This window comes from Ornithorhynchus anatinus, chromosome 4 (assembly GCF_004115215.2).
Source record: "Ornithorhynchus anatinus isolate Pmale09 chromosome 4, mOrnAna1.pri.v4, whole genome shotgun sequence".
In the NCBI taxonomy this organism is placed as follows: Eukaryota; Metazoa; Chordata; class Mammalia; order Monotremata; family Ornithorhynchidae; genus Ornithorhynchus; species Ornithorhynchus anatinus.
Window position 1 is genome coordinate 64554877 of NC_041731.1, and position 14143 is coordinate 64569019.

A 14143-nucleotide genomic window follows, 5' to 3' on the forward strand; every position below is an offset into this window, starting at 1 on the left:
GACATTTAAATAGATTATGGATCTTTACATAAGTGCAGAGAAGAAGTATGGCATAGTGGATAAAGTACGGGCCAGGGAGTCAGAAGGTCATGGGTTCTAATCCCAGATCTGCCACTTGTCTGTTGTGTGATCTTGGGCAAGTGACATCACTTCTCAGATCCTCAGTTACCTCACCTGTAGAATGGGGATTGAGAGTATGAGCCCCACATGGGACAGTTAGTGTGTTCAACCCAGTTAGCTTGTATCCACCCCAGCGCTTAGTACAGTGCCTGGCACATAGTAAATGCTTAACAAATACCAGAACTACTCTACCAAGTACTTAGCACAGTACTTTACACTCATTAGGGACTCTATTAATAAGCACCATTAATTTTTTAATTTTTATTTACGTATTTTTTAGGGTGAGCAATTTCAGACGAAATGTTATACTACAAACGGACTGGGTCCCCTCTTTGACGGTGACCAAAATAAATTAAAAGGAAGTAACTGAGCCTGGAGTGGTTAGCTTGAGGTTTGGAAACCTGTATTGCAATCTTGAGGAAGAGGCATTTACACATAACCAAGGTTCGCCGAACATCCTGTCGACTTCCTGTCCCAGGTGCCAAGAGGTCAGCAAGTAACTAACTAATGAGAATCATCACTCTCTATTCGCTTTCCGGGCCCCTATGTGCATGTCCTCAGAAACGCTTTCCTCATTTCAAAGCTAATTCCCTCTTAAATCCACTGTTCGTTTCTTGCCTGGGACCTGTATATTTTGGGGCTACCCAACTCCCCTCTTCTCGATATCGCATCTCCCTCAGGGCAGTCCTTGAAGGAACCTACACTTCTTTCATGGGAGGAAATGGAGTCTATTTAGTAGGAGGCCTAAAGTAAAAAGGTAAAAATGATGTGAAGGAGCCAAGACATAGGTCGCTGTGAGCCCGGAAGCAGCAGAGGCCCAGGGACAACAACGAAATGAGCACTAAAAACACCAGGAGAAGATGCAGCTGGGAGAGAGGAGGCGGCTGTAGAAGCGATGGAGTTGGCTTTCCTACTGTGATGTTATTTATATCACTAGGGCTGGGTTAACAACTGACTGCCAGAGAGTTACATTCCTGTGGCATATCATTCTCCAGGGCAAATTGATTGGAACTGATCCGTCTCCCCCACGGAATCTTTTGGAAATGTGTGGGAAACTCGTTTGACGGAGAGCCCGCTGGCTCTGACTGATGGAGAACCAGTGTGGCCTAGTGAAAAGAGGACGGGCCTGGGAGTCAGAGGACCTGGGTTCTAATCCTGGTTCCGCCTCATGACTGCTGTGTGACCAGGAGCAAGTCACTTGACTTCCCCGTACTTGAGTTACCTCATTGGTAATGGGGATTAAGACTGTGAGCCCTATGGGGACATGGACTATGTCCAACTTGATTAGCTCGTATCTACCCCAGTGCCTAGTACAGTAGCTGGCACGTAGAAAGTGCTTAACAAATACCACTGAAAAACAAATAATAACAAAAAAAGCTCCAAACTTTATGCATTGTGGATTGAGGGCAGCAGGAATCTTCAGTCATTGCACAGAATGAGCCCCATTAAATTTCCATTTCCTCTCACATTACTAGTTAAACTATTTATTATAAATCCACTAGAGCAGGAATAGCAGGTTTGGGGGCTATTAACCTCTTCCTTCCTACCCAAACACCTCATACCTTTTTAGCTCTTCACAGGCTGAGGTTATTTCTTTTTCTTCTCTTGTAAATTCCCTTACTACCTCGTTTATCTACCCAGTAAATACTGTTGTTGCTGCTTTTGCTAATAGCAGGATCTGTTCAGTAAATATTAATGGATAATTATGATAATGATCTTTCTTAAAAATACCTTAAGACATTAAATCTTGCACTCTTAGCTGTTGCTGTTTGATGAGTCCATATTCATTCCTTGCGAAGCATTTTTTTAAAATGCTATTTGTTGCACACTATGTGCCAAGTACTGTATTAAGTGCTGGGGTAGTTATCACCTATTCAAGTTGGATACAGCCATGTGGGACTCACAATCTTAAAGGAACCTCCAGTCTTAACCTCAATTTTACAGATAATAATAATTAATAATAATTGTGGTATTTGTTAAGCGCTTACTATGTGCCAAGTACTGTTCTAAGTGCTGGAGTAGATACAAAATAATCAGGTTGTCCCATGTGGGGCTCACATTTTTAATCACTGTTTTGCAGATGAGGTAATAGGCAAAGAGAAGTTAAGTGACTTGCCGAAGGTCAAACAGAAGACCAGTGACGGTGCCGGGATTAGAACCCACGTCTTCTGACTCCCAAGCATGGGCTCTTTCCACTACGCCATGCTGCTTCTCAGATGAGGTAACTGAGGAGCAGAGAAGTGCAGAGAAGTGAAGTGCCTTGCCATGGTCACACAGCCGACATGCGGTGGAGCTGGGATTAGAACCCAGGTCTTCTGACTCCAAAGCCTGTGCTCTATCCACTAGACCACACTGCTTCTCTTTCAAAGCACTCAAAGAGGTACAGTCCTCCAGCCCCACTCACTGTTTTGCCAACCGGCTTCTCCTCAAAGGAGCCAGAGACCCTAAAGGTCTGTTTTATAAAATCCTTCATTCCTACCCAACCAACATTTATACGCTTTTCGGGCTACCTCCTATGCTTTCATTCCAGTCTTACAGGTTTCTGCTTTTCACTTCAAATTCGCCCTACAGGGAATGAGCGTTACAGATTTATACTGAGGAAGGACCTGAAGCAATTACTCTGGTTACACCTAAAAGAACTGAAATTTTAGCTTTCAAAGTTTTCTGCCCCCTATTCTCTAGTTAATAAACGTCTCCAACGACTCTATCGTTCTGCACGAACACAAACTTTAGCAGCTTCCTGCCAGAGAAATAATCTATTGGTTCAAGTGCTCCACCATAAGGGAAAACAGAGCATAGTCCTCTGGCGAAATGTTTCCCACGCAATCCGAACAAATGCTACCCATTGTTCACAGCTACCCACCTTCCGGCTGACTGCTGCAGATGGAGGCGGGGAGAGAAGGAGTGGTGAATAGAAAAAATGGGTATCAGCTGAGGAAAGTCCAGAAATAATACTTATCTCTTTTCCAGGGTAAAAGCTGTTGTCAGGCAGGAAATCCAGAGCCACTAACAAAATCCTCTCTTACTTTACCTGGAGAGGGAAAGTAATCCAAAGACTGTAATCATTTTTGCAAGAGTTTTAGAAGTTCACTGGAAATATGAAGTAAATTAAGCATGCCTACCACACCTGGTCTGGCTTCTTCTTCAATAGGTAAATAGGAGATGTGATTTGAGCAGCTCATTTTTACTCGGAATGATGCCTTATACGCACAATGGGATTTCTCTGGGTTTTTATTTCAATTACATTAAACTTTGTAATGAAAAAGAAACCAAAACCAAAATATTCTTATCGTTTCTTTGAAAATCTGAATTTTACACAGACACAGCCTGATTACCAAAGTTTATGTCCTGCAAAAAACCGTGGTTTAGGTATACAGCATCCAGTACAGTGTTTGAAACCCAATGGGTCAATAAATCTCATTGGCTAATTATGTACATCTACCAGAAAATCAAACAAGTTGTCAATATACAACCAAAAGGTAAATACACAAGTTAACACCACCACATTAAATAAAGCTTAAAAGTTTAAGAATTCTTCTTTCCTTTAACAGCTCAAGCATATGGGATTTTGCTACAGTTGAGTCTACGTTTTTCTTTTAAGAAAAAAAAAATCCAGTTGAGAGATCGGAAGGCTGAAGTCCTCTTCCCATGACAGGGCCAACGAGGGCCTCAGTGATTTCAGATTTTCCGTCTCCCGTAGACGAGTATCGAACCAATCGAGGAGAACACCGAAAAACCTGGTGAAATATGGGGAGCTAATTCCCACTCCATATTCTCTTATCTGATTTAGCCCAGAGAAAAAGAAGACCAGAATGATATGGATTTCTAAAACAATTATCATTCCATTCCTCAGTGGGCAAGCAACATTCAGTGGGCAGCAGCATTAGCAATCTGGCTGGGATACAGACTGGATGATATGGAATACACGTCTATGTCCTTTCTCCCTTAGCACTATTCTAAGTCATCAAAAGTCAGTAGAAGTCAGTACCTAGTATATGGCAAGAACATGGACAATAGAAGGTATTGAGGACAGAAAGGCCAATGTTATCAGACAGAATCACAAAGTGCTAAGTTCTACCAATTCGCGTTTTCTCTACTGATCAAATTTATTTAGATTCTTTGCCTGCTTTCATTGATAAAAAGAGAGAAAGACGGTAATGGTAAAGGAAACCTCGAAGATATCAAAGTATGAATTTTATAATTAAAAATAACACTGCTGTCAAGCCGAGCTTTGGTTGGTTCCTATACGGTAATAGGGATTTTCAGCTACTTATGTTATACATTGAAATGCAGGAGGCAGGGGGATGTACTTCATGGCCTCCTAAGGTCACAGATAATATGCCAACATATTAAAAGTAAGAATCTCAGCATTAGACCATTTCCCCAATACTTGATTGTATTACTAATATAAATATGCTTCATACTAAGGCACTGACCAATACTTAAAATTTTGAGTTCAATAGAAAGTATAGGAACACTTCAAAACTTTCTGTCACTCATAATGTTGAATTTTAAAACCAATTAATAAATTATTCTTATTGCATAACATCTGTCTTTAAATAATAGCCGACGCAGAAGAAAGACAGTTTTTCCCTCTACGTGAATGCTACCTCACCTGACGGTGAGGTTAAGGAAGCAGAGTAAGGATTTGTCAGGCTTAATTTGATAGCACGATCGCCACAGGTAACAGTAATGGAGACAAAATATATATAGAATAGCTACATTTCCGCCTTTTGATTGCAGCTTCGAATTGTACCTGCATTTGGAGGATTTTCCTAGCTTTGCTCTTCTAATATTTACAGCTGAATAGCCACAGAACTTTCAGGACAAGGATCGGCACGGAGTCATAGAGGGTTCACTTCAGTTGCCTCTAACTGGAATAAACTTGACCTAGTACAATCTGCTGTTCCAGTTATTTTGAAATGCATTCTTGCAACCATTACCTCTAACACTGCCTTACCTGAGTGTCGCCCAAGGTTGCAACGAATAAGACCTCAAAAAGTTAGTCAAAGAGAGATACAGTAATTAAAAACTAAAAAAAAAATATGGCATCCAACAGAAACACGTGTTGTCTTTGACATGAAATAGGTGAATGTATGGTAGGCTTTAAATACTTCATCAGGCCTGTCAACTTCTACATTTACTGGGATTCTCTTATGGTTTTTTTCTCTTTTTAGTGCTCTGCCAGATGACCTAGGCCTCCAGAAAATACATTGAACTTGGTGCCTAGCTGTTTGTGAGGCAGGTGCAGGACTCCGCAGGCCCACAGGAACCACCGGGCATGTATGACTCTGCCACCCTTTTCTCAGAAGTCAAGCTAACTGGTTTTTTTCTGCTCTCATAAAAGATGTACAGTAAAGCTCCCCATGGGGAAAAAAAAAAAAAGAAAAGAGAGAGCTCTAAAAACAGAACATCGCTGACAGTTTAGACGGGGGCATTTAAAGAAATGCTTTAAAAATCTGCATCCAAGGTGAAGACATTGTCTGTTGTTTCTGACATTACTGCAAAACGCTGATACTCAGAGACTCGTTTCTCAAAGAAATTTGTCTTCCCTTCTAAAGAAATATTCTCCATGAAGTCAAATGGATTGTCGGAATGAAAGACCTACGAAAGAAAGAAATGAGATTATACAGCCTGATCAACATTTTGGGAGTCATTTCAAATCTGAATGATTTAAATAAAAATTAAGAGCAACTACATTCAAGCCTCATTAATTTGAAGGAAAAGCGAAGAGGGAAGTTTTAATTAGTGAGTGATAGGTCCAATTTATCTGCATTGTGTGTGAAGGGCCGGAGGAGGTGCTATCTCCCTGCTTACTGTTCTGTCACTCTGAAACTATCTGCAGGACATCAGAGTTGACAGAAGAATTCTGCTTTTCTCCAGATAAATCACATGCTACCTGCAGTTAACTACAGGTTTATAAATCAAGGGTGGTTGCTTGCCTAAAGCTTGCCTGATGTGGCAGTAATAAAGAAGGTAATGGAAGAAAGTGGAAAGTCAGGTATGTACTACAAGCAAATTCATAAATTCCAGATTAGGGAGTTGGAAGCAGTGCCATTTGCCCAAATATACTTCTAAATCCTTATCTAAATCAAATAATCTGAAGACAATTCTGGTAACTCTCAATTCATATATTTCCCATGGAGTATGTTATACATTCCTGATTTTCTGAAAAACTTTGTGTTATTAATTTGACACTTTTAAGATTTCTGAATATTTTTGGATAAGCATGTTAAATCTTTATTTTTCAGCTCCCTTTAGGCCAAGTACGTTTGGGATAGCAGCATTTAGCACAGCCACCTGTGTGGTGAAATTCAGCATACCAGAAACCTTACTTCAATCCATCAGTCAATCAGATTTACTGAGTGTTTACTGTGTGTAGAGATCACTGTACTGAGCACTTGGGAGAGTACAGAGTTGGGAGATGTGTTCCCTGCCCACAATGAGCTTACTTGACCATCACTACTTGGTTAATAAATCTCTGAGATGGTTTTTACTTCATTTGCCTCACCTTTGAGAATCCAAGTTCCACAAGTAATCGATCTGCCACAAATTCAATGTACTGTTTCATCAAAGTGCAATTCATTCCGATCAGACCAACTGGTAAAGCTTCTGTTAAAAACTCCTAAGATTTAAACAAAGACAGTGTGTGTCATTCAAAGAAAGGACAAACATCACCTGAGTAACAAGTAGAGTGAGACCATTCTAGTTTTGAAAGTACCCAAGTAATCCACCTTGTTCATAGAAAAAATAATCACAGGAAATGAAGAAATAGTTGGACTGTGCCCAACCTGATTACTTAGTATCTATCCCAGCCCTTAGAACAGTACTTGGCACATAGTAAGTGCTTAACAAATACCACAATTATTATTTCAATGATGAAAATAATTTCAATTTACAGGTAAAAAGAATTTTCAAAACTTGGAGGGCCTATCATGGATATTTAGCATTTTTATTATATCTTTCACTAAAAAACCCACGGCAGGCTGTAATTCTTTTATCAAATATTGGTAAATTAGCATGTATTTAAACATTTAATCATATAGTACAATTCTTAAATTACAAAAAGAACCAATCACTACTTCCCTGCTCTCACTGACTCCAAAGTCCATTGTCCCACCAACTATTCCAGGCCTTTAGCTTGCTTCTGAAACAAAACCCCAGTGTCCCCACTCTCACTCACTCCTGATGAGAGCGAGGCCTATTGGACAGAGCACAAGCCTGGGAGTCAGAAGGACCTGGGTTCTAATTCCGGCTCCTCCACTTGTCTTCTGTATGACTCTGGGCAAGTCACTTCACTTCTCTGGGCCTCAGTTACCTCATCTGTAAATTGGGGATTACGACTGTGAGCCCTATGTGGGACAGGGACAGTCTCTGACACAATTATCTTGTATCTACCTAGTGCTTAGTACAGTGCTTGGCAAATAGTAATCGCTTAACAAACACCACAATTATTATTAACAGATGAGGAAACTGTAGCACCTAGAAGTTAATAAACTTGCCCAACGTCACGCATCAGGCAAGCGGAAGATGAAGAATTAAAACCCAGGTCCTCTGACTACCAGGCCCATTCTCTTTCCATCAGGTTTCGCTACTTCATGTACCTATCTTTTCATTCTTAGTTCTGTGTGTAATTTTAGTCTCTGTCTCTCCTGCTGGATTTTAAGTTCCTTGAGGGTGGGGATCATGATGTCTTTTATTACACTCTCCCAAGTGCTTAGTTATTATGCTCTGCACACAGATGGTGCTCAATAAATTACTACTGAGTGATTCAGACCAGATTTTTGAAATGATTTTTGAGGCGAAAAATGCGGTCCCTGTAAAAAGTGCGAGACAGTTCCTCACCTTCTTTTTCAATTGTGATTCTTCATTAGTGTTCGATACTCAATAAATGAAGACGCTTTTTCACCTGTCCAGTGTTCAACACTTCCCATTCTCTCCTTCATTCTCTACCAGTCCTTCTATGAGGTAGGGAGGGCAGAAATACAGAGCTTGGGCCTGGATCTCAGGGGGCTTACAGCTGACAAAGGGCTATTCCCATAAAGTAATGGTATTTATTGAGCACTTAGTATGTGTGGAACATTGTAATAAGCACTTGGGAGAGTATACAACAGAGTTGGACAATGCAATCCCTGGCCTCAAGATTAGAGACATAGCATGGCATCGTGGAAAGATCTTGGGCCGGGGAATCAGAAGGTCATGGGTTCTAATCCTTTCATAATATCCTGGCTGGATTACTGTGGTGTAAGCCTTCTCTCTGATCTCCCTTCCTCCTGTCTCTCCCCACTCCAGTCTATTCTTCATTCCGCTGCCCAGATCATCTTCCTGCAGAAACACTCTGGGCATGTCACTCCCCCCTTAAAATCCTCCAGTGGTTGCCTATCAACCTCTGCACGAAACAAAAACTTCTTACTCTGGGCTTCAAGGCTCTCCAACACCTTGCCCCCTCCTACCTCTCCTCCCTTCTCTCTTTTTACTGCCCACTCCGCATGCTCCACTCCTGTGCCGCTCACCTCCTCATCGCCTCCTGTTCTCGCCTATCCCGCCGTCGACCCCTGGGCCACGTCCTCCTGCTGTCCTGGAATGCCCTCCCTCCTCACCTCGCCCAAACTACACCTCCCCTCTACAAAGCCCTACTGAGAGCTCACTTCCTCCAAGAGGCCTTCCCAGACTGAGTTTCCCCTTTTCTCTCTGCTCCCTCTCTGCCCCCACTTCACCTCCCCTCAGCTAAGCCCCCTTTCCCTCTGCTCCTCCCTCTCTCCCTTCCCCTCCCCTCAGCACTGTGCTCATTTGTATATATTTTTATTATCCTATTTATTTTGTTAATGAGGTGCACATCCCCTTGATTCTATTTATTGCGATTAAGTTGTCTTGTTTTTGTCCATCTGTCTCCCCCAATTAGACTGTAAACCCGTCAGTGGGCAGGGACTGTCTCTATCTGTTACTGAATTGTACATTCCAAGCACTTAGTACAGTACCCTGCACATAGTAAGCGTTCAATAAATACTTTGAATGAATAATCCTGGCTCCGCCACTTGCCTGCTGTGTGACCATAGACAAATCACTTCACTTCTCTGTGCCTCAGTTACCTCATCTGTAAAATGGGGATTGAGACTGTGAGCCCCACACGGGACAGGAGATGTGTCCAACCCAATTTGCTGGTATCCGACCCAGTGCTTAGTACAGTACCTGGCACAAAGTAAGAGCTTAACCATAATTATTATAATCATTGCAATCTAGGAGACGGACACAAAGAAGAGAATGGGAAGATGGATATGTGGGCAAGTGAGCATTTAATTAGTAAGACTATATATGCCACTAATACAGAAGTGCTATGGGTGGTTGTGAGTGCTTATGTGCTAAGGTTGTACGAAACTTCTGAGTTGGTAATTGGGGTGACGTGGCCCCAGGAGAAGACAAATGAGTCAGGGAAGACCCCCTGGAGAGGATGGGATTACAGAACGGCTTTGAGGATGGGGAGAGCCGAGGTCTGTCAGATACGAAGGGGAAGAAGTGCTAGACAGGAGAAAGAGTATGAGCCAGAGGTCAAAGGCAGGAGAACTGAGAACCAAGTACACTGAGAAAGTGAACTGAGAGGAAAGATAAGGGCCAGTTGCCATGCAATGAGAGTAAAGAGTGGATAAGAGAAAGAAAGTTGAGGAATGGAGAGACCATGAGAACAATTGATGAAAGATATTTCCTGCTGCTGGGTTCTGGCCCAGTTCCTGTTACCTAGAGAAACCAGGAAGTGCCTTACTCTGACATAACTCGGGGCAGACTTCCCTTTGAGCTGCAAGACATCAGGTGGTGAAATGACCTACAACGCAAAGCAGTGTACCCTCATGAAAAGAGCACAGGCAAGGGAGTCAGAGGACCCAAGTTCTAATCCCATTACTGCCACGAATCATCATCGTCGTCACCAATGGCACTGACTGAGCGCTTACTATGAGCACTTCAGAGTACGAAGTGCTTTGAAGAATAAAATACAACACAGTTGGCAGAAACATTCCCTGCCCATGACAAGCTCGTCTGCCATGTGACTGTGGGCAAGTGACTTAACTTTTCTATGCCTCAGTTACCCCATTTATAGATTGGGGATGAAGACTGTGCGCTTCATGTGGAACAGGGACTGTGTCCAACCCGATTATCTTGTGTCTACTCCAGTGCTTAGTACAGTGGCAGGCATACTGTAAGTGCTTAACAGGAACCACTTACAAAAATAAAAGCTACCAGAGATGATGGCTGGAGGAGGAATGGCAGGGAGGGAGGAAGTATGTGGAGTGAAGAGAAAGAAAATTATGGAAAAGGCAAGCAGAAAATAAACAGAAAGAGATGATACAAAGGACTGGGAGGATAGCAAGAAAATTGCTTAAATCTAAAGAGAAAAGGTGGAGTGTTAGGCTTTGAAATTGGAAAGAAAAGCCTCCTGCGGCTTTGTGTTCAGCTCCCAAAATGACTAGCATTTTTATGCTTTTCCACACAAAATGACAAAATGACTGCTGAATGACTTACAGTAGAAGGGTTTGATTACATTTTTTTAAATTAGGGTCATAAGAACTGCAGAAATACATCAACTAAGAGCACCAATTATGCTAAGGATTTACACGGAGAGATCCTTACAAGTTATCCATGAAATAGTATCGTATAAACTCTCCTCTCACCTGCTCAATTTCAACTGCATCAATAATGATCTCCTTGACCTTATCTTCCGAAGGTTTCTTCACTAAGTACTGAAACATCAGGCAAGCAAAATCACAGTGAAGGCCCTAAAAAACAAGAGTGGGAGAACAAAGAGTCCCTGATTGTTCTCTAAGCTTCGAGTCAATTTGATCTGCTCAGACTTTTCTCTTTTACATTAAACTCTCAAACTTGGGTTTCAGAGAAATGTTGATGTCACTGCACTGTTCAGCCTAGAAAGGACGCTCACCATTTCCAACCTGCTGTCTCTATGGGAAAATGCAGGTGGTGGTAGTTTGTACCGAGCGTGTTCTAAAATCCTTTACTCTTTTCTCTTAAATGAAGGAGTGCAGAGAAATGAAGGAGTGCAGAGAGTTACGTAGAAGGGCCTGTAAGGTCTCTTAGATAATGGTTTTCAATTGGAGGCTAATTTTAGAGTTCTAAATATCAGGCACGGAAATCTCTCTGGATAACATGGAGCTGCGGATCAGTAAAGGTACTTAAAGACACCCAAGCACAGTACTCCCTTTTACTCTCTAAGGACCTGGATTTCAATGAGATGTTGGGTGGGGCCAGAGAAATGAGGAAAAGACTTTCCTATGGGAATGAACCCAAATATCCCAATCGAGAACTGGAGCCATTCCTTACCTCGTCTCGGCTTATGAGTTCATTAGAGAAAGTTAATCCAGGCATAAGACCCCTCTTCTTCAGCCAAAATATGGCAGCAAAGGATCCGGAGAAGAAGATTCCTTCCACAGCCGCAAAGGCAACCACTCTTTCCCCTAGATAATATAACATGTTTTCATTTAAAAACCTTAAACATGGGGAACATTACGAGCTAGCTGTGAGATTTACCTTGCTAAAGCAGAGAACAAAATAGCAGAAAAAAAGAGAGAACAGAACAAAGGTGGAATATCATCACTGTTCCAAACAAAAATCATCCAAACTTATGACTATTCTGTTCACACCTACTGGAGCCCAAATCTCACACTCAGATGAGCAACAGGTAAGACATCACATATCTTCTCAAACTCTACTGTCAGTCACTCAATCATATTTATTTTGTGCTTACTGGGGGCAGCACACTGTACTAAACGCTTGGAAGAGTATAATATAATATATATATGTACAATATGCATACTCAGCATATGATGCCTGTGGAATGACTAGGAATCATCAAATTGATATGCTGAGCTGTTGGGTGATTTTGGTAAAACCTACAACAGGCTTAATCTGTGAGATGTAATTCACTAGACGATTATTCATTTTACCAATAAAAAAAGGCTAAGGCACAATCCCATCCTTGAAAATCGTCTGCACCAAATTCATTCTTCCAACCCCCATTAAAGCTAGTAGGGATTAGAGATTTCCACTTCAAACACAGGATTAAATACTAACTGAGATACTGGAGCTGAAATGTTTCTACATTAAAAGCGTATATAACCTCTTCAATTATGCAGGCAAAAAATATTCCATTTCTTGTCTGCTGGGAGACCTTGGGCAAGACACAGCTTCTCTGGGCCTTAGTTCCCTCAACTGTAAAATGGGGATGAAGACAACCTGATTAGCTGTATCTACTCAAGCATTAATACAGTGCCTGGTACATGGTAAGTGCTTATGAAATACCACACACGATAAAATGGCTAATAAGGAACCTGTCCCTGCACTCCTCTACATATGCAGCTGCATTGATATGCTCCAAATTCACAAGTCCCAAGACTGGGCTTGAAAGACAGACTGAAAGCTGAACCTGAACTACTTCTTCCATCTCATTCCTTACTTACTGAACTGGCCCTGACTCTGCAATACAGGAAATGACAAGCAGAGGAGGGGTCTTCATTCTACCTCATTCTATCTTGTCTATGCCATAAGGAACGAAATAAAAACGCCTACTTTCATATGTCCAGGAGTTTTGCCTCCATTATGGAAATCCTTCTTTCTTTTTTAAATACTCTGAGGAGATTAGTAGTCCTAGTGTACTCTTAAAATTCGACCCACACCTCATCACAAGAGGGCGGGGTAGGTGGAGTGTGAAACGGCCAGGAAAAGTGGGAATTCTTTCTGGGACTTTGCTATCAGTGGTAATGCTTTTTGTCTGAAGAAACAATCTATGGTATTTTGTGTAGGAAACAAGTTCAGTAAAAATTCTGAAGGTAGCTGGAGGTGGCAAACATCTTATCGGCTACCAAAAGAGTCCACTAGGTAATGGTGCTGTGGTGCAGCACTGGTACTATGCGCAATTATATTTATTGAGCGCTTACTGTGTGCAGAACACTGTACTAAGCACTAGGGAGAGTACCATATCACAGAGTTGGTAGCCATATTCCCTGCCCACAACGAGCTTATAGTCAAGAGGGGGAAGCAGACACTAGTATATATAAATAACTTACGAATATGTATCTAAGTGCTGTGGGGCTGAGGAAGGGGCAAAAAAATGGTGCAGATCCAAGGGCAACGCACGAGGGGGTCTTTTTAATGCCCTGCACCCCAGTTCATCTACCTACTCATTGCACCCTTTGTCATTTTATGACGGAAGACTCCAGCATCACATCTTAGAAAGTTAACAAGTATGAAATCATAATCATTATCCACATTAGAAGTGGTGTTATCTACTCATCTCACCCAATCAGTTTCTTTTGTAGGCCAGTTTCAAGAGCCAAACTCTAAATGTTCATAACAAAGCAAGGAGTTTCACTTCCAAACAGATTATCCTATTAACTTTTCCTACCCTAGGATGCGCTCTTCTTGTCATAGGATCCTAGAAGGGGGTAACAGAAGTGGCTGCAGAGGGCTCAAATTCTCTCGAGAAGGTTCAAGAAAGGTGACCGGGCATCTCATTTGGGCAGAACCGTCACACCTTTTGGAGTTCTGGCCTACATTCCCAACTAGATTATGGCCTAAGATTCTGTGACACTCTTTCTACCTGTTGACAGCTTGGGAAGTTTCGTGGCCTAGGGGAAAGAGCATGGGCCTGGGAGTCAGAATTCCTGGATTCTAATAATAACTGTGGCATTTGTTAAGAGCTCACTAGGGGCCAAGCATGGTACTAAGCGTTGGGTTAGAGACAAGACAATCAGGACTCAAATGGGGCTCACAGTCCAAATATGAGGGAGAACAGGTACTGACTCCCCACTTGGCAGATGAGGGAAATGAAGCATAGAAAAGTTAAGAGACTTGCCCATGGTCAAGCAGATGACAAGTGGCAGGTAGTCCCAGCTCCACCACTTACCTGCTGTTAGACTGTGGACACGTCACTTAACTTCTCTGGGACTCAGTTTTATCCCCTATAAAATGGGGATTAAATACCTGTTCGCCCTTCTATTTAGCTTGTGAGCCTCATCTCGGA

General features: G+C 42.0%; 1 protein-coding gene across 2 annotated transcripts in view; it reads right to left on the minus strand.

The window, feature by feature from the left end:
* Positions 1-3333: 3333 nt before the first annotated feature.
* Positions 3334-14143, minus strand: part of RRM2B (ribonucleotide reductase regulatory TP53 inducible subunit M2B) — a 34197-nt gene continuing 23387 nt past the window's right edge. For both annotated transcript variants that reach the window (XM_029063748.1, XM_029063749.2), the window contains 4 exons: positions 11446-11579; positions 10782-10886; positions 6632-6745; positions 3334-5724 (listed from right to left, as the gene is read on the minus strand). In XM_029063748.1, coding sequence (XP_028919581.1) covers positions 5572-5724; positions 6632-6745; positions 10782-10886; positions 11446-11579 — 506 coding nt within the window. In that variant the 3' untranslated portion in view covers positions 3334-5571. The remainder of the gene's footprint in view (positions 5725-6631; positions 6746-10781; positions 10887-11445; positions 11580-14143) is intronic.